Source organism: Ostrea edulis, chromosome 3 (genome assembly GCF_947568905.1).
Source record: "Ostrea edulis chromosome 3, xbOstEdul1.1, whole genome shotgun sequence".
Classification (NCBI taxonomy): domain Eukaryota; kingdom Metazoa; phylum Mollusca; class Bivalvia; order Ostreida; family Ostreidae; genus Ostrea; species Ostrea edulis.
Window position 1 is genome coordinate 75,695,261 of NC_079166.1, and position 22,392 is coordinate 75,717,652.

Below are 22,392 nucleotides of genomic sequence, written 5' to 3' on the forward strand. Positions count from 1 at the left end.
CAATTCCCTCGTCAAAACCTAGTTTCCTCGCTTACAAATTATTTATTCTTTTTCTTACGGTTAATGTCAGAACTATCAACAATACTTTCTAATTGCATACGACCCCCCCCCCCCCCCCCCTCCAATATAACAGATACAATATAATCATCAATTGAAATACTCAAGGCATTCCATGTTAATGTTCATAGTTCCTGCGTATTTAATTTTCATTTTCTGTAAACTGTGATATTTACATCCGGTTGTAAGTTGTGGGGAAATTGACACACTGGAGATTCAAATATCATAGAGAAAACAGGTGGCGAGGTAGAGATATACTTGTTATTACAGATTCCAATGTCTTTGTCTGAGATAAAATTACAAGCAAGGGCATGTCTTAATTTTCTCATCATGCAGGATTACCACCACACACTTCTTTCGCGACAAGAAATTAACCCCCTGACAGTTTATTGAACAACTTTTATTTTCTCTCTTACTTAGAAAAAGTTTACTTTAATTATATCCAACTTCCAATTGACTTTAATTGTATCCAAGATAAATAAATAATGTAAATATAGGGAGTTGTTTTGGTTTTATGGTGCTATCTGTCGGTTACCTCCTGTCGGTTTCCTTTGGGTTTATTCAAATTGTCACGGGAGGAAACTGACTGATAACACCATCGATTAAAACGGGAAAAAAGCCTCGATGGTCAAGGTCACCGCGGTACTTCTTGTAGACATTATACAGGCCACATTTTTGGTCAACTGATATGATACACATATACATAATGTACCTTTGGCATCAATCATGAAAGAAACCAATTGCATTCGGTGTCAAAATTCAAGTTCACTACGGGACTTAAATTCATAGTCAACGGTAGACATTCTACATATCACATTTTGGTAGGTTGATTTGAAAATTCAAATGCAGTTTTGTTATCGAGAGAGGAAAACCCAATGCTTTTTAGGAATCAAAAGGTCAAAGGTCACGATGGGACTTCATAGAAAAAGCTTGTAAACACCCTCAGTAAAGAAACGTTTTTAAATTTTGGGATCAAAAAGTTGAAGTTCATTATGGAACTTCAAAGAAAAAAAAAAACTAAACACTTTACATGCCACATTTCAATCGACTGATTTGATAGTTTGCATGCAGCTTTGTTATCAACAGTATCCTAGTGATGCGTCGTGTAACAAGGTAAGAGGTCAATGTCATTATGACATTTTGTAGAAACAAAATCGTGATAGCCATGCCTTTAGCACTGTTTATCAAAGGATGGAGTAATACAAAAATTACAGAACACTCCCACACCAAAACCTGCCAATTAAAAGGGAGTTAGGCAACTCCACCCCAATAGCCAACCTGTTAAGACCAACATTTCAGATTATCTTTCATTAATTATTTTGTAGTTTATTGTTCGTGACTGTAAGATAATAACTGCTGGGTATATACATTACACGATTTCTTATTTTGTCAAAGATTGATATCGACAAATTAAATAGGCGGTATGCATGTTTAATAGACTTGGAATGCAAAATTAATCCTGGTAATTCTGATGGAATATGTTTCTTTGTAAGTCCAAGATATAACTGTAAGTATTTCTGAAGAGAAAATGGTATGTAAATAATTTAGATATTGATAAATTTCCTTAAATTTTTTTATTTTTTCTGAAGGTCACGAGTATGAAAATCGTCATGATTTCTGTTGTAAAATTTTAAGAATTCTGAACACCTGTTATATTTCATAATTTATGACTTATTGCGATGCGTTTGGATGTACAGGTTAAAAGAGTTGTCCTCATTTCTTTGCTTCAATATTTGACTGTTGAATTTTTACCTATTATCTCCAAGACATTAATATAAAATGATTTTCATATGAACATTTTAGTTATGTTATGACTTGTTTAAAACATTCAAAACAAAAACAAAAAGAAACATCTTAATAAAAGAAGCGTTTCATTGAAAAGTTCTACCTTTTGAAAAACCAAGTCCAGTAAAGTCAAGGTCGTCAGACATACTTTAAATAGATGTAATGTAATCGTCAGTTATATGTTACAAATAAGTTAAAAGTACACAGCCCATCAGTTAGACATGCATTATACCTATGTCACATGAATAGTCTAAACCAATCAGTTAGACATACGTTATACCTATATCACATACATATTCTTAATCAATCAGTTAGACGTACGTTATACCTATGTGTCATAAATAGTCTTAACCAATCAGTTAGACATACGTTATACCTATATCACATACATATTCTTAACCAATCAGTTAGACACACGTTATACCTATGTGACATAAATAGTCTTAATCAATCAGTTAGACATACGTTATACCTATGTCACATAAATAGTCTTAACCCGTTGTCAACGTGTGGTATTCATATGAGGGAGTTCTTGTACCGTGCATAAAGTTGTACATTACTTACATGTTGCGTACAGCCGACATGTGGCGAATTACAAGTAATACTTTGATATACGTTTGAACTTAGAGTATGCACAAGAATGAAATGAATTTAAAATGAAACACGCCAAACAGCATTTGACCCTTTGGCATGTCGTATTGGCAAATTAGATCGATATAATAACCACAATATAATTTGCGAAATGTTGAGTTTAATGAATGAGATTGTTGAAACCCCTGGACATCCATTTCTCTGTCAGCAGCCTGACTCGATTAAAACAAACGATAATTCGCAGAACAACTTCTTGAGTATGTAATCAGTTGAAAGGCATAACACCATATGCAGGTATTTAATGGAAAATTGCTATATATGAATATGAGAAGATAATGATAATGAAGCTGAGGTCATTCCATTTGTGATTTAGTTGATATGTTAGTTTTCCGTTAACATATATTTTCATTCAATTTGCTGCAACTTATGTATTTCAGCGTGACTGTCAGCGTTTCCAAGTTTATCCCCAGTGCATTGAATTTATTCCAGCGTGTTTGCTTCATTTCTCTTCGCACAATATTTCACCGATTTATTGCACCTACAGCTCACAATCCGTGTTGCTGATCACACTCTTGTCACCCGTGATTCTTAAAGGTTTCTAGTGACTTATGACTCGAACTTTTACATCCATCTACGCCTCTGTGACTTCAACATGAATTCCAAGATTTATCTATAGCAGTTCTTATGCTCGAATATAATGTTAAAATATAAATATTGTGAAAAGGAAAGTAGACTTTTTGGAATTTGGTTTAGTAAGACGGAACATTAAAATGCAAAACTGTTTCATGTCTTGCATCCTTATAATGTATGAAGTACAAATAGGTAGAATTAACATTCCTAATATACTATATTTATAACATTAGATGTTGAGTTAAGATCTAATACCACCTGGTCATTATTAAGTGGATACACGTCGCATTGCTCTCCGATGTTGTAGTTTATACCACGAGTACATAAGTAATATGAATAATAAAATGTAGCATTTGTTTATTCACTGTAATACACATCAATTAAATCCTTCAATATGTAACTTACAACGTGCATGTTATCAACGATGTGTGTTTATCATTTTCTGCAGTACATGTTCCAACAACCATATTACAAGACATGACGTTTGATCAACGACAGGAGTTTATAAGGGACCTGGAACATAGTGGGGAGTGTGTGCACTGCAGAGGCGGATCACAGGGCAGTGTACAACACGTCAAGTGGCTCTGGAGATACGCGAGACCTGACATCGTGAGATCATGTATAGGTCTCCACCCACACTGGGATATTTACATAATCAACAACACAGCTTACAGAAAGCAGAGTAAGTCAAAAGTTGATTGGTTCAGAAAAAAAACCACTCAACGGTACATGTAACGACTAAAAATCATTAATTATCAAGCTTAAGTATTAAACATGACTACATATTCGTCAATTACCAAATGTTCTCGCAGACAGGTATGACTTTCAGAAACTAGAATTCTTACTATATCAGAGAGCTTTCATGTAAATATAAACTTGTCTGGTCCAGTGGTTCTTGAGAAAGTATTAAAATGGCCCCACATTATTTTGAATGTTTTCTTTTTACATGTGTATCCCCTATGAAGGAGTGTAGCTCTTTACTTGAACAAACTTAAATCCCCTTTACCCAAGAATACTTTGTGCGATGTTTGTTGAAATTGGCCCAGTGTTTCTAGAGAAGATGATGAAGATGGGGAAAAGTTTACAACGATGATGACAAACACTGGAAAACGTTCAATTTAAAACTAAATCATACTTGAGCCTTTGGTTCAGGTGAGCAAACATATGTAATTTACAGTGGTTTTAATATAGAGTAATTAACGAAATTTTAGTAACAAATTCATTTTTATTCCAAATAAAAAGGTGAAAATATGTTTCTAAAACATTTCTTGTTTATACAATACATGTGTTTGAATTTTATTTCATTTCTGTTGGAATTTTCAGCCGTTGAAATAAACGTACTATATCTTTCAAGATTCATACGCGCTTTGTTAACAATGCAGCGCATTCATGAGGAAATTGCCAATCTAATTAACATCAGATCCTAGAATACGCTCACAATCGCTACAATAGGATCTGACATAACCCAATAGGGGGTCATGTCCACATGACCTTTTGCTTGGAATATTCATGAGAACTATCAGCCAGTCAGATTGCGCCATACAGACAATGATGGCTATTTAGGCGGTTCCTGATAATTCGTAAACAAATTGCTGTAATCTCTCTCCCACGAAGTTTATTCCACACTGTAGAAATATATATTCTCGCATAACGAATTTTAAACTTTCGCAATAATGCCTAATCAATTCCGTTCATACAAACAACAAAACGTACGATATGAAATACACCTAAATTAAATCATTTGTGAATCCCGATTTATGTATGAATAGGGATGGGTACGATTTGAATAGTTTTCAAGATGGTTTACTTAAATAACGCGAGGAATAAAACGCCAGTCGATATAAACGGTGCATGGTGACGTCGCATCTAGCTGCGATATGTTTTCTTTCAAACCAAACAATCGCAGTCATTTTCCTTGAATTGTGAACACCTACGATTTCAAAGCCGACGCTCTGATTGGCTGACATAAAGTTCATCTGAACATGACACCTAATCGGATTATGTCAGATCTACTTCCTCAGCGTATACGGCGCGGATCTAAGAAGTATGATTTTAATTAGATTGAGGAAATTAATATCGTTATGTAGTAGTTACTCAGTAGATAGCTCAGTGGTTAGAGCACCTGACTAGAAATGCAGGAGTCCCGGGTTCGATTCCCGGTCCAGCCAAAGATTTTCTCCTTTATATACTACAGTTGCAGCAATTTAAGTTAAACTGTAATTCTAATTCGTTACCTTATTTAGGATCTAGACCTGTCTAAGTGCTTAGAAAAAGTTAAGGGGCGAGATCAAAACTCTAATGTCAGACAAAATACTAAATTCACATAGTTTCGAAAGTCCCCCTTAAAACTAGATACGATGAATGTTGAAACTAATCGCTTCATAAGTAAACACATACAAGTATACATAGCACTCTATATACCGGTACATTTTCTACTGTTTATTCACAAATGAAAGTTAATTAAAAGCATTAAATGTTCATTGAAATGTGATATTATTACATTTGTATGTGGTTTTTAACCGTCGCTTGTCGTTTTTCCCACTAAAATGTAATCGATGTCGGATAACATGAACTTACGGGATGTTCTATCCTCCTCTCACTAACTATTTGAATTTAGATTTTTATCCGACATCAATCTTTTGATCATGCCCCTAACAGGGAGGTCATTGATCGTGGTTACTCCTACCTTGAAACAGGACGTCGGTTATTTAAAATTTCTTCCACAATAACCACGACTTTATTGAAATACGATTTTGCTGTGTTTATGAGGATACATGAAATGCACCAGTAGAAAGATGTTTGTGAAGGATTGAAGTTTTTGGAAAATGGTTTTCCTCCGAATTTTCGAATGAAGTTTTGTGAATGATGAAATATAGGTGAATAGGAGAATGCTGTGGTAAGTATTTAAGGAATGACTTTAATTTTGGGTCATATTATACATGTACGATAAAATCTAATTTGGGTAAGTTTACTCTCTATAATCCACAAAGCGGATTATAAAAAAACCACACGTAAACTAACCCAAATTAAGTTATATCATATAAGATGTCCCAAAATTAGAGTAATTCCTTATCATTTTATGCAATCAGAGAAAGTACTAATCTTCCGTTTATCAAATTGTACAGATATACTGAAAAATACAGATCATTTGCACACCGCAATGATTCACATACATGTAGCAACCACAACGAAGCATTGCGCTGTGAAGACGGTCATCTTAGTTCTACGGAGCTTATTGATCAGAATATTGAAGGTGACGTTCGCTACGATATTCATAACAGAAATCATGTGTAGGTTATGCATGCAATGCATATATCGCTGCCTTTGAAGTCACTCCAATATTGAGAAAATGCTGGGAATTGCAGTGTTTAGTCTTTGCCACTACCCACAATATAAAATATGTTTATATCAGAAAATGCAATGATTTGCGGATTTTGATTCTATGAAAGTTTTTACTACATTAAAACTTACCCTTGCATACAACATTGCCGCTAATAATGAATCCTAGGAAGAATATATGTAAGCAAGTGACCTTTCCATGTTTCAATGTGATATGGCGTCATTATGATTACGTAAGGTCTCTAAGGTCTCTTATTCATGTTGTGTTTTTGCTTTGAGAGACCGATAAATCCCCCTTTCCAGTGAGAAATGTATTTCAAAACGAGCAAGGCAATATTTACACATACTTAGTTTACCATTAATTTGAATATTTTTGTTTTAATCTATTATTCAAACATCATACAGAGAATGCATTGATTTTTACAACAGTCATTTGCATGTAAGTAGATTATATACGTCTTGCTCACAGGCAATTCTATCCCTTGGGTTCGAATTTACTATCAAAGGGTAAAGGTGTAAAATTCAAAATATAAGGTACCCTATTTCGCTGATATGAAAACAATTGACCAAATGGTATACAATTTTACTCTATGCGCTAATATATTCATACAAAATAAATCTACATTACTACCAAAGTCAATCCCAAAATTCCGTATACCTCCAAAGATAGTAATATGCAGGAACGAATTCGGAAAATGCGTATTATAGTTTGGTTGAATTTTAGTTGGACATTGTCACTACACGACAACTCAGAATGTTTGAGTATTGTAACAAGTCATTGCATAGAATTTGCAGTATTATATATAATTTCTAAGTTGAATTTCTAACCCCAATTCATAAACTGAACAATAAATAAATAACAAACCGTCTGTACTTTCACTTATCACGTCCATTTATTACCCAAATTAACGTTATAATAAATCGTTAAACACCTGTGTTCATGTAGTTTGGATAAAAATAAAATTATAAATTTGTATCTTTTTAAAGACTTATTATTAGCATAATCTGTGTACTATAATCAATTAATATTGATACAATGTATTTGAGTCTATATATCGTTCTGGGCCTTTAATCATTTGTTGGGTAATTAGTTCCACTGGGACGATCTAGACAGTATTCGATCTAATACCAGGTATGTTTATGAATTACATTATGTACATCGTTGAAAGGACAAGAGAATTTGCTTTGCAAAATGGCAACTATAAACGAGACTGTTGAAACTCCTGTTAATTAAACATTTTTGTCAATAGTCTACGTCAATTCAAAACGTGATCCTACGCAGAACATGTTCATGTTTATCGAGTCATACGGGAGACATAAATACCATGATATATTGTAACATGAATATGAGAAGCTGATGTGCTTTCGCATTAGGGAAATCATAGTTAAGTTATGCTGATGTTGTGCTAGGTTTCTGTACAGATAAATCTGAGTTCTGTCCAAATCATATCAAAAATATATACGAAATAAAGAGAACCTTTGAAACACTCGTCTCGATTGCTCTTTATTTAAGAATATTAAACACCGTTAAATTTCAGTTGTTTACAAATCATATGACACAAAAATAAGGACGAAAACTTTCCAAACACCATCCCTGATTATCATTCAATCTGATACATTATTTCTATAGCAAAACCAAGTGTTCTGATTAACAAATGTCACTTTTTTCAAGCCTTTTTTAAAACTTTGATGCAAGCTTTACCCATTCATTTCACTCTGAATAAATATTGTTCAAATTTACTAAACTTTTAAGAAAATTACCAGAAAGATAAATACCAATTATGCATAGGTTAAATGTTCATTAGATATGAATAGAAAGGCTATCATTATCCAAAATTACTTCTAATAAAAGAGAAAGAAACAAGCACCTGATCCCACCTCTGGTGTGTCCGGGGGCCCGTGTTTGCCCAGCTATCTGTTTTGTATTGCTTATAAGAGTTATGAGATTGATCACTGTTCGTTATCTTCACCTTATACATGAAATACAGATCCTCATTTATATACTTGGGATCCCGTGGGGATCCGGGTTAGAATAGGTCCCCAGTATCCCTTGCTTGTCGTAAGAGGCGACTAACTGGGGCGGTCCTTCAGATGAGACCACAAAAAGCGAGGTCCCGTGTCACAGCAGATGTGGCTAAAAGGCCATAAGCGCCGAGCATAGGCCGAGGATGTGCAGCCCTTCACCGGCGGTGGTCCCCATGCGAGTAATATATTCTCGTGAGGGACGTTGAACAACATTCCATCAATTAATTTAATATACTTGGGTATCACACTGTGCATTGATAATATTCTTTAGGGACCGGTGAATATTTATTGGGGGTGGGACCAGTGAATTCCATATTACCATTTGAAAAAAGCCCTATGTCATATCTTTTAAAAATACAAAAAAGTTCCTGTCCTATATCAGATGTGTAATAAAAGTGTGTGTCCTATCTAATAAATAAATATCTATGTTAGAATAAACAACATTTTTACTCCATTTTAAAAATCTCTGGAGTTCTTCATAATAATCACTTAAAATTTGTCTCTCCATTGTTATATCAGCTGAGGGATTCAAGTTCCTGGGAAACGTTTGTTTACTTTGTCATGTTTGTTGGATAATTTGTCCAGCGAAGTTACAAATCTCATTATTTTCATCTTATCATTTTCTTACAGTGTTGTTTAAAGTGCTATATTTTGCAATTTTTTAAATTACTGTTTTACTGAATTGTTGTATCATGTACTTGCAGGTATTTGTACATCTCAATACTCTCTAGGTGATGATAACGAACAATGATCAATCTCTTAACTTCTATAAGCAATACAAAATAGAGAGTTTGGCAAACACCGACCACTAGTTATACCAGAAGTGGGATCAGGTGTCTAAGAGGAGTAAGCATCACCTGTCGACCGGTCACACCCACCATGATCCATATATCTTGATCACGTGAACGGGGTTATCTGTAGTCAAAATCAGTGTGCCAAGAACGGTCTGACAATCGGTATAAAACAAGTCGGACAGCATTCGACCCAATTATAAGTTGTATTGGCAAACTATCATATTATTAAATATGTGTTTAGACTTTAGTTAATTTCTGGTCTGTATCCTTCAGGTTATGACCAACATGATACACCATTTGTATTTTCTATGATTGAAATCTATACTCCATGCAAAACGTATATGTAATGTTTGCAATTTTATTCACATCTGAATACTTCTTTTGTGATTTTTTTTTATTACATGTTTTGATATTGAAAAATTTCAAAGATCCAGTATGTTCTTGCAAATTATCTCTAGTATATTCAACCTGGACATGAAATAAATCATGAACACAATTCAACATTATTGTTTGTAAGATAGTTGAATTAAAAGTTTAAATACTTTATGATATTTTTTGTTCATTGCTACATTTGCAAAAAAAAAAAAAAAAAAAAATCAAAACAATCAGTGTTGACAATAAAAAAGTTGGAGTTCTATAAGTATGTAAGTCAAGATAAATGTGTGTCCTTTTGCATTTTGCACCGGTCCCAACTCCCCAATAACTATTGACCAGTCCCTGATGAGCTATTACAAAATAGCTGTAATATTGAAATGTGAAAGGAACAGGAGGAAATCCGGTAAGGTTAAATGCACTTAATTAAAAAGATTCATTTGTAAATAATTTAATAACTTTTAAAGTGATGATGTAACAACGATGCAGATTGGATGAAAAATTCCTTTAATTTCTGTGTCAAAAAAAAAAAGTCCGGACTTCATCTGCACTAATCACGCGGGACTAGTTTTCTCTGGAATGCTTCATTCCCCTTAACGACCGATCTCATTTTAGCGCTGCTTATAGAACGGGAATTTCCAAACATGCATTGTAAACAAAATTTATTTATTTGATGATACCAAAAATAAACACAACCAAAGATGTGAATAACATACAAATTATTTTAAAGAAACAGCACACGTAGGCCTAATGATGACGTGGCAGAATAGTCAACTTGATGACGTAGGGTACTGACTGGTAGAAGTAATCGTAACTATTTCCGTAACCGCAAATGAACAGGTTACGGAAAAGGACGAGCGCGTGATCCGATTGTCCTTTAATTTGACGTAAAATCCATTTAGTTCTGCCCAGTAACTGCGCCTCACCTGAACGCACAGCCAGTTTGGTCGTTGTTTCCATAGTATTGTTATGTTTAGGTATTCCTACGCATCAGAAACGTTGATTCAACCTTTTTTTTTTAGGTGAGAGAAACTATTTGTTTTTCTATTTTAAAGATATAATTAAATGATCAGAAATAAAACTTATAATTCTTTATTTGATGCATGTATAAAACGAAAATTTGCTACGCGCAATGATGAAGTTTTCCGTCCAATTTTTTGTTTGATACATGCATGGAGTGAAGAATTATAAGTTTCATTTCTTAAAAGAACTTAATAAATTAATGTTATCTGGAATTAATCTAATGAACTATGGAGAAATGATGAAAAACGTTCAAGGTCATAGATAAGATGAAAGTCAAATAATTATGGCACAACTGAATTGCTTTTGATTTTTTTTTAATCAGTGTATGACGTCTTTGGAACAATTTTTTTCTAAGCTACTCAGTTAAGGATTTATAACGGTCAATCAAGGTCACAGAAACACAGATATAAGATAACGTTACTATAAGTCATTATAATAATCAAATATAGTAATATTTTAGGGGTGGGGTCCAGGAATTCTGGTTAAGGTGGGGGGCGTGGATTTTTTTCCAAGACGCCCCCGGAAGCTCCTTAGTTTTAGTGATTTTAAGAGTAAAATTTAATCCTATAATTAGCCTTTATAGTTGCAATTACACCCCTATTACAAATACAATTGGAAAAATTTCAGAAAGTTTTGAATTGTAGTTTAGGAAAAGTATCAACAAAATAAATAGGTAAGGTTAATATAACGTATCTTTATTTACATGTAATAATGTCGCGATTACATTATCTCCAATGTTCATGGAGCATATAAAGGCAGATATAGGCGGAAATTCATATATTTAAGCCACGGTATCAAATATGGGTATATCATCTTTAACCCATGACTTAGACCTCCATCTAAGTGGCTGTCAGGTGAAAATAAGCATGTTGGCGCTTCGACGCAGGAATCAATGTGATAGCGCATGAGAGGGAAAGTGCTTACTGATTTCACTTAACATATGATAGATATAATATATTCCATATTAATCTATTGTTATTTGTATTTGATATATTCTTGAAGTGTCTGTTATAACTTATTGACATTTCATTGTAGATTTTCATCATGATAAAAATTACATCACAATCACATTCGTTTACAAACTGCGTAGGATTTCCCGAAAGTGACGGAGTTAGGGACTTTACGTATTTTGACATTCATGCAACTTTTAGAATTAATTATTATATTCATGTATATGATTTGATTTTCCCTCTTTCTATAGTTCGATTTGATTTGTAACCTAAACTTTGAAAACAAAATAGACAGGGGGGGACGCACCTCTATATCCGCCAGTGTATTTAGAGATATTCATTATAGTGTATCCATACCGTGTTAGCTACTGCTGTGATATGATAATTTTACGTGTGTCTCTGTGTTGCAACCGTAAAATAGTGGACGCATGTATTATCTGCATTTTGTACACAATGAGAGGAAAGATTAATTGATGGGTATGACAGTTTCATATTGAATTGCTTTTGAAATCTTGGAAATCAATTAAAAATCGATTATAACACATTAGTTTTCAAATGCAATTCAGCTCGTTTTCGTGATAAACCCACACACTGAATTTTAGATCCCCCCACCCAGGTAAGGGTTGTGAACTAAGAGAGTGTAGCCCCTCGGTTTTTTTTTTTTTTTGTTTTTTTTTTTTTTTTTTTTTTTACACTTTTCCTCCAAAATAAAATTGAAAACTTGAATCTTCACACATGAATAACACCGACATATACGTAAGATAAGTATATATGACCTAAACCAAATCGTCAAGTCCGCGCTATACGTTCTTATTTCTGTAGACCAAACATTTATGTAACGTCTAAATGATACATGTAACCATTGACACAAAGCAGAGTGACGGTCGACTCTGTGTGGCGGGAAATGTGTTCTTAGTTTTGCAGCCCTCGCACCGGGATGTATAGAAAGCGAGAGGGAAAATTTCCGGTAATATAGATTAATACATTTGTACAGCGATTGTTCACGTGTCGATCTAATGACCTTTCAAAAACAATTAGATATGGCGGGTATAACATTTTTGATTAATTGTGGAATTACGACACTGGAGAAAATACCAATGATCAAACGTTCATGTATTGTATTAAAAGACCTTTTGTACATACGGCATGTCAAGCCTGATTAATCCATACAGAAGTAGCTGTATTGTAGATCGTTAAAACTGTGATGTTAAACAATGTATGCTGAAGGCCTAGTTTTTAAATGAACATATTGAATATTTTGAATGGATTAATTGATTGATTGGATATTGTTTAACGTCCCTCGAGAGAATATTTCACCCACATGGAAACTCCACCACTGCCAGTGAAGGGCTGCAAAATTTAGGCCTATCTTAGACGCTTATGGCCATTCAGCAGGGCTGGATCTGTATCGTGCCACACCTGCTGTGACACGGTACCTCGGTTTTTACGGTTTCATCCGAAGGACCGCCCCATTTAGTCGCCTCTTACGACAATCAAGAGGTACTTATGACCTATTCTAACCTGGATACCCACGGGATGAATATTTTGAATGTCTGACTAAAACTTTAACTAAAGATCGAATAGATAGCATTATAAAAGACAAGACTAGAATGTTCTACGAAACGTTTCGCATACTTTCAATGAAATGCTTGCATTTGAATAAACTAGGTATGATTTATAATTTCATTACAAGTGTTAAAACAGTCTTATCACCTCCACCCTCCCACTTTATTCTAACACTTATCGGGAGTCGTGTATCAATGTCTTTTAATTTTTTTTTACATCACTTAGATAAAAAGTGAATAATCCAAAATTCTTAATCGAGTCTTAAAATTTGATATTGTCCATAGTGAAATAATTACTGTTCGGTGTAGAGTATGAGCGTAATAAAACAGGAGGAAGCCGGAGGATGTATCACATAACAACTAGGCTAGCTCTGTTTAAAGTTTCTCCATGTGTCATTCACCAAAATTTTGATAAATGCATGCATTCTTAAAAGCTGTCACAGTGGCATTGTACTGTTGGGACAATTCATTGATCCGAAATACACACGTTTGAGTGATATGTACCATCAAGGGATCAAATACGTTTCAGCCGTCTGCCGCCAAGACCAGCAATACTGACTCCTTTCGACTCTTATCTGTCTAAGAAGTCTCTATTGACTGTTCCGAAGTTTTATTTTCTTCCCTCATAATTCAGCTGCAATCTAAAAAAATATGAAAATAATAATTCTAAATTCACTGGTTTGATTCGGACATTGTACGAACTATTCTGCTAGGTTAGGCCAGTAGACTGAGCGACATTTTGTGTTAATGTTAATGATTGTTAATGTTAATTAAGAGTGCATCATCAAATTTTACTTGTAACAGGTAAATATCACGAGTATCCAGATAATGTCAGAAGTCGTCTGTACTGTCTTCTGTTAGCTGAGGAACAGACCGTAAATACCAAGGGCCACAAACAACAAGATGTTCTAAGGAAAATCAGAGAGAGGTATTTTACAGAGCTTGCATTGTCTGATGACGTCCATATGAGGAATCTTCCAGATGATATCATTCAGACACAGGACGAGATCATCACATTTAAATCAGACGACATCCGACATGACGTCATGTACGCGTTCGTTACGGAGTGTCTGGTGGAGGACAGTGATCTGAAGTTTTTCCTGACCACGGCGTCACGTGACGTGATATCAGAATACTGCAGGTCGTGGGATTATAAGAGGGGTGAGGGAGAGAGATGTCTGTATATACCGAGGAAACCGGTTGAGATGTACGAGCTGTTCATAGACAGACTACAGCTGGACATCCTCACACACTGTACCGTGTCAGACCGCCTCATTCATGACAGTATCAGTGAACGTTGTAAGTATGATTATCATGGATCACCTGACTTTGTTATCCACAGAATGTTTCTACATTGATTACCAATACTTTATCAAGAATCCTTTAAATGACATGATTATTGATGAATAGGTGACAATGTGCTTATGATGCTAACTTAGAATAGAGAATTTGATCTGTCATAATCGTTCGTCTCCTACATTTCGTTTTATTGTTTATATAGAATCCTTCAGTACTTGTATCTTTTCGCTAGAAGTTTAGCATTAACACTCTACTGATGCTGCACATTAGTTATGAGATTTATCACTGTTCGTAATCTTCACCTTTCTTTGAATAAGTGTGAGTGGGTTAACAACATCACTTAAGTCCTGATTGTGGTCTATTGAATCATACAGTACCACGTTACGCCATTTCTCAAACTAGAGGGGGAGTCAAACATGTAAATATCATGCCTACAGAATCCTGTCACATGGTGATCAGGTGCTTGCATACGACCAAGAGGTATATTATTCATTCAATTATCTATCTTTACTTCTACATCAAACTTGTGGTGTTTAATTATTTTATGGTTTTATTCTCATCAAGCGCCCGATGTCGTATTGTGGGGACGTCCCCTCTCCCAAAATAACATTTTCCGGAGAATTGGATATATATATATATATATATATTAGATGCAGGTGACGTTTTAATTTATTTTTTCCTTTTTTTTTTCTAGAAAAAAATATTTTACAGAGATATGGTCGGGATCAAAATCAATTACTACCTTAAGTTAGATATATTTTCATACGAGAGTTATTGTGATTAAGAAAATTGATTTTAAAAAAGTTAAATTTCTTTGTCTTCCACTTTTAGAAGAAGCGGAAAATATAGTTCTTTGGTTTCATCAGTCAATAATCTGTATCAGAAACTGGGTTAATTTGAGTGGAATGTGGAATTCATTACCTCATTTTGCAACATTTGAAAATACAATATTCCGAAATAAAGGAAAATACCACAATGGCCGATGAAAATATTTTTGACACAAAAAATATTGTTTGTCATATATTTAAGCAATGAATTATTATTTTTTGATAGATGAAATGTGAAGATAACGAACAGTGATCAATCTCATAAATCCTGTAAATAATACAAAATAGATAGTTGGGCAAACTAGATGTAGCAACGGTGTGTTGATTCAAACTGAATAATGCACGTTGGAAATTGACAAGAACTCCTGTTTCTATGCACATAATAGGTGATTTCATTAGTAAAACACAGGAGCTTCAGGGGATTCATACCCGGGCCTCCATTAGGTCGTTGCTCTCGATCCACGTGGGCCTCAAGGGCCCCAGACCCCTTGCCATGTTTTGCGTACATTGCATTTCCTTTTTTGGCTACGTGCGTGCTCTGTATGAGCGACTGACGATACAAAGATTTCAAATTTGGCGAAAGCAGTAAATAAATTTATTCACAATGTCGTTCATAGATATGGGCGTAAAATCCTTGTGAAATCAGTTTCAAATGGCATTTCAGGTATCCGATCCATAAAAGCATTTATTTTCAGAAAAGACAATGTCTGTAGCACTAACTCTTTTGTGAAAACAGAATGCTTGATTTTTAGTGAGATAAAGATGAGAGAGAGAGAGAGAGAGAGAGAGAGAGAGAGAGAGAGAGAGAGAGAGAGAGAGAGAATGATGATGATGATGATGCCACATTTGAAACACCATGGTAGTAGGAATCTTTCACAATGAACTTTCTTTGGAAATCATATTCTAATTGACTGTATATGTCAGAAATGTGTTTTGTCATAGGGACTCTATAACAGATATTTCTTATATGTCTTACCAATTTTGGTGAATCACTGTGTATGTTAAGTATTTTTCATTTGATCAAGTTTTGTATAACATAGCAATTAATTATTGGGGGAAAATGTGGGTTTTATGGATCAGATACCTTAATCATACATAGGCATTAAAGTGTGGCATAGTTTTCTTTTCAATTTCAAAGTGGGGGAATTGACTTGTCTAGACTTAAGTTAATGGTTATAATTATAAAACGTGTTTTGCCCAAATTTCATAATGCGAAATTGCACGTGTGTGGGGTTCTTTTTTCATTTCCTTCTCCCTATCACAATCGATCCTAGCACTTTAGTGTTCCGAATGACAGTGCAAGGCCAAAGAGTGAACGCACAGTGGACACTTTGTGAACGGTGAACGCGAGCGGTTGGTGAACGGTGAGCGCACAGAGAACGCACCCTGAACGCACGGTGAGCGAACAGAAAAATATTTGTAAACTAGAACACTTCGGGGACTGTACCTAAAACATTACCTTGACCGGGAAAATGTTAATAAGTGTTGCTTTTCTTATAACTATGATCCCATTTCTTGTATTACCGGGTGTCTGTGATTTAAAAAGAATTTCTATTTTGTATTGATTATAGGAGTTCTGAGATTGATCGCTGTTCGTTATCTTCACCTTTCATTATTCCATTGAATAATTAGAAATATCGAAACCGGCTATTAGAGTGTACGATTTGCATATTAAATGTTCTGCAATTTTAATCCAATGTTGGAAAATTCAAATGTTCACCCCGAATGCACGTGGGGGTGACAGAAACATTATATCATTATCTCTGCCAATCAGAAAGCTGGAAATATTCCAATAAAGGATGTTTTGATATTCGCTCTCTCTCTCTCTCTCTCTCTCTCTCTCTCTCTCTCTCTCTCTGTGTTTGTGTGTGAATGTGCGTGTATGTGTGTGCCAAACATTAGTAAGCGTGTATCATACATTTATGATGATTGGGTGACCTTGTCTCTCGCTTTCACCTCTGATTTGATAGATAGGACACGTGTTTAAGTGGCATTATGTGTCTACCGCACACCATTTACAGTTTTTTTTTTAATTATTTCCTTTCTATTTATAAAATACTTCTGCGGATACCACTAGTAGCATGCATTTTGTCAGAATTCTATTTGATTTTTATAAATTCTAGTTAAACTTTTTGGCACCTGTTCAAATAATATGACTCCTGTAACACCTGTAACATACATGTGATGTACATATGTATGCATTATTTCGAGGGGGGGGGGGGGTCTGTTTATTGTTATATTTGCACTTCAAAGTGATTGATTCTACTGAGTGACTCTAGAGTCTATTATATGCACACATTGGTATATACAAATGTTTGCATAACAGATATATGATGTGATTTGGATTTGCATTGTGATTTATCTTGGATCAATTTCTAACAACGGTCTTTGAAATCTTTTTGGTATAGATAAAAAAGATATTCTAAAATCACTCATATATATACAGTGTGTATGATAGTGTAAAATGTATATTTGTGGAGTAATTATTCGTGGGTGACGTAGATTCAATTTCTCCTTAAATGTACTGTCATAAAGCATGTGTGAAAATTGAGATTCGAGGCAATTGGGGATGCCTGGAACAGGAATGCCTCTATTACAAATATAACTTTCATGAGCCCGGGAGTAAAGGTACAGAATACAGGACAGAGCCAGAATGGCAAATTAGTAATTATATGTGCGGGTGTGACCGGTCAACAGGGGATGCTTACTCCTCTAGGCACCTGATCCCACCTCTGGTGCATCCAGGGGTCCGTGTTTGCCCAACTATATATTGTGTATTGCTTATAGGAGTTATGAGATTGATCACTGTTCGTTATCTGCACTTTGTATGTAATATTCTTTAGTGCTATTGATACTAAATTCATAAATTTATACTATTTGGATGTTTAAAAAGAGCAGACAGTCATTTACTAAAATTGTAAATTTCATGACCCCAGGGGAGGAATTTCAGTATCAGGGTGAGTTCAAAATGGTCAATGTCATGTTTATTGAATATAATAAGAATTGGGCATCTCTAACTTCTTGCAACATATTCCTCATTTATATCCGTGGATTCCGATAACTGAGCCATTTAAGCAGATTATAAATGAATTCAAACGACGTTGACAATCATCTGATAAATGAGTTTTTCAAATAATTTTAATGTAAAACGTTGAATTGAGGGATTGTTTTTACAGTGGAAGTACCTCTAGAAATATTGCTCTGGGACCAAGAGGCCAGAGAGCGGTACGTGGAGTACGCCAAGAGAGGAACACAGACCGTCCACCACGCCAGGGGGATGATCGTAGGATGTGCCGGGGCCGGCAAGACCACGCTACTGAAACGGCTGCTCAGGTGTAGTGACGCAGAGATACGGGATGTGACATCAACGGAAGGACTGGAGGTCCACGAGGAGATATTCCAAATATGTGAAGAAACGAAAACATTGAAAGGTAAACATAGTGATTGATGAAATAATATTCAATGACGAAATACCGCCATACTTCGATGAAATACGACGTTATATGAAGGTCCCACGTATATATCGGTCCATCACTGATTATGACGTCATGGAACATGCACTGGTTAACTATCCATCATGACAAAATATGCACTGAATGACAAAATATGTTCAGGGGTTGTTTAAGAAAGTTAGCCACTCAGCTTTTGAGTATAACTGCGTATAATGCTACCATAACTCTGTAGATAACGATTCAATACTTATTCTATTTAACGTAGTATATCATATATTTACCACTTACATATATCCTGTTAAATGTTTGCATGCCGATTCAAAATGTAAAACGGTTTTAAATGGATTAAATCTTGTGGTGGAAGGATTCTTTAATCCAAACGATATAAATTTGCAGTTTTTGTGTCTTATGCAAAAATCGATAATGATTATATATGTCGAAATGCGCATCTGGTGCATCAAAATTGGTACTGTATAAGTTTTACATATTTAAACGTGTATATGTTATACAAGTAGCAGTTTCTACATTCATCTAGTCCAGAAAATGGATGACTTCAGCAGGAGTCCCAAAATCTGGCATTTGAATAAGGAATGTATAAGCAAACTCAAACAATGTTTAATTTGATCCAAAATTGTTCTGTGTTATATGACAGGAGATTGAAGTTCGCATAAAATTACCACAATTGCCAAAAATAAATAAAACATATTCATAAATTCAAGGGGTTCTCCCTTGAGAAATCATATAGCCCATGCGTCGAGCAAATTCATATTCAAATACATTCTTCATCTTCTATTAATGCACAATATATATTAATTTCATTTTGCTTTACGGATGGGCAAACATTTTCCAAACAATGATCTGGATGAAATTTAACAGTTACCAGGCTCCATTTGAATAAAAGGCGGGGAAACGTCTGATCCTTGACGTAATGATGCTATCAAATAAGCAATAACTTTGAATTAAGTTGAAATAGTATACTTGGCATCCATTTCACTTGCTGAAAACAGACCAAGCTTAATTCATAACACACTTAAAACAGAGAAATTTTGTGGACCTTTTTTTTTTTATTGATATACACAATCGTACCTTGTTCTTTGGTTCATATATTTTATAAATAGAACGCATGTTCTTAAAAAAAACATATTTCTGATTTACTTGAAATTTCTAATGAACATTCAGCATTTTGGCCAATAATTCACAAATTCAATCCATAACTCCTTCTTGTTATTCATAGTTCATAGAGGAGGGGCATATTGGTTTGCACCTGTCAGTCGGTCGGTATGTCGGTCGGTAGACCTCATGTTGTCTGCTCAATATATTGAGGACCATTCACTTGATCTTAATGATATTTCATATGTGGGTTAAGGAGCATTATTGTTTTTCAGGTCAAAAGGTCAAAGGTCAATTTACTCTTGACATAAGAATATATTGTCTGCTCAATATCTTGAGAACCATTTGATTGACATACGTCAAACTTGGTACACTGATACAACCTAAAGAGTAGATGGCCCCTTTTGATATTGACATCACATGATCAAAGTCAAGGGTCAAACTGGACATTGGAGTTTACTGTACGCTCAATAACTTGAAAACCCTTTGCCTGAGGGACACCTAATTTGGTATACTGCTACAGCTTTAGAAGAGGAGAACCCTATTAATTTTGAGGTCACTTGGTCAAAGGTCAAGAGTCAAACTGGACATTGAAATGTACTGTTCGCTCAATATCTTGAGAATCCTTTGCTTGCCAGACATTAAACCAGGTACACTGATATATTTGTAAAATAGGATGACCGCTATTGATTTTGCAGTCACTTGGTCAAAGGTCAAGGGTCAAACAGGACATAGGAATATACTTTCCGCTCTATATCTTGAGAACCTTTTGCTTGACAGACCTAAAACATGGTGCACTGGTACATCGTCAGAAGACGATGACCACTATTGATTTTGAGGTCACATTCTCAAAGGTCAAAGGTTAAACTGGATATAGTAAATCTGTCTCCTATATTGTAAGTATTAATTAGTTGCTTGTTTGACACCGAACTTGGTGCACTAGTACATCATAAGCAGTAAACGACCGTTATTGATATTAGGTCGCATGGTCAATTCACTCTTGACATAGGAAAATATTGTCTGTTCAGTATTTTGAATTGGTGAAGCTACTATCAATTAGACGATATGTGTGTATAACTCTAATCAATTTTGCACCATTGGGGACATCTGCGTTTTTACAAACATCTCTTGTTTCAGAACTATGGTCGATATAACTATCTAGTTTACCAACGTAACCTACCATTGGGTCACATGTTGTCCGACTTGTTTCATACCAATGGTTAGGCCGTTCTTGGCACACTGATGAAAGGTGAAGATAACGTACAATGATCAGTCTCATAACTCCTATAAGCAATACAAAATAGATAGATGTGCAATCATGGACCCCTGGTAACACCAGAGGTGGGATAAGGTGTCTAGGAGGAGTAAACTTCCCCTGTCGACCGGTTACACCCGCCGTGAGTCCTTTATCACGATCAGGTAAACGGAGGTGTCCGCAGTCAAAATCAGTGTGCCAAGAACGACCTAACAATTCCTATGAAACTCGTCTGACAGCATCTGTCTCAATGATATATATTGACTACTGACAACCCAGAAAGGGCTCACGGCGGATGTGAGCGGTTAACAGGGAATCCATAATCCCCTAGGAACCTGATCTCACCTCAAGTATATCTAGGGGCCATGTTTGCCCTAGTATCTATCTTGTATTGCTTAAAGGAGTTATGAGATTGATCACTGTTCGTTATCTTCGCCTTTCATCTATATCTCAAATATTTAAGCTAAGCTTTTTGATGATATGTAATTTAAAAAGAATGGAGTTACTCTTGAAGGACTTTCAAATTCCGTATTGTGAAAAATCCGTATATTAAGTGCGAAAAGGTCATCATTCGCATTTCAGTAGCATTGAACATTTTTTTATATAGATATCATATTGATAGCTGTCATCAGAGCGTCCTGATTTCATTGATTTCTGATGCTTCTTTTCTGTTGACATCAACAGACAAATCGAGTTCATGGTAATATTTCGTTAATACATTCTAAGTGAAAAAAGACATGTTAATACAGTGTGGCTCAACAACAAGCACCATGACCCCCCCACTTCTTCTTTTTAATTTCATAACTCCCCTTCAATGTAGAAATCAATACTATATCCAAAGAGTGACAAAACTCCCAAAACTCAGGATCGAAATTGTAAATTCTACGGATCCTCTCATGTCTTCATACTCTTATAGATGTAGACTTTGCTGTTTTAAAAAAAATATGTTATGTTTTTGATATATAAGTATTTTGACTGCGGATAACTCCGTTTACCTGAACAGGATATAGGGCTCAAGGCGGGTGTGACCGGTCGACAGGGGATGCTTACTCCTCCTAGGCACCTGATCCCACCTCTAGTGTGTCCAAGGGTCCGTGTTTGCCCAACTATCTATTTTGTATTGTTTGTAGGAGTTATGAGATTGATCACTGTTCGTTATATTCACCTTTCATAAGTTTCTTTGAAATGTATATGCCCTCTTATTTGGATTTCAAATACAACACATCCTCATCATAATAATCAAATGATGAACTGTCTTGTATCAATATGTAGACCACTCATTGTCCTATCCTCTTTCTTTTTTTTTTTTTTTTTACGA

The 22,392-nt window shown here is 35.1% G+C and overlaps 1 protein-coding gene across 1 annotated transcript in view; it reads left to right on the forward strand.

Annotated features, from left to right (window-relative positions):
• LOC125676227 (uncharacterized) overlaps nucleotides 1–22,392 on the forward strand; it is a 102,286-nt gene that overhangs the window by 73,798 nt on the left and 6,096 nt on the right. The window contains exons 13-15 of the mRNA XM_056161018.1: nucleotides 3,512–3,745; nucleotides 13,936–14,430; nucleotides 18,434–18,688. Coding sequence (XP_056016993.1) covers nucleotides 3,512–3,745; nucleotides 13,936–14,430; nucleotides 18,434–18,688 — 984 coding nt within the window. The remainder of the gene's footprint in view (nucleotides 1–3,511; nucleotides 3,746–13,935; nucleotides 14,431–18,433; nucleotides 18,689–22,392) is intronic.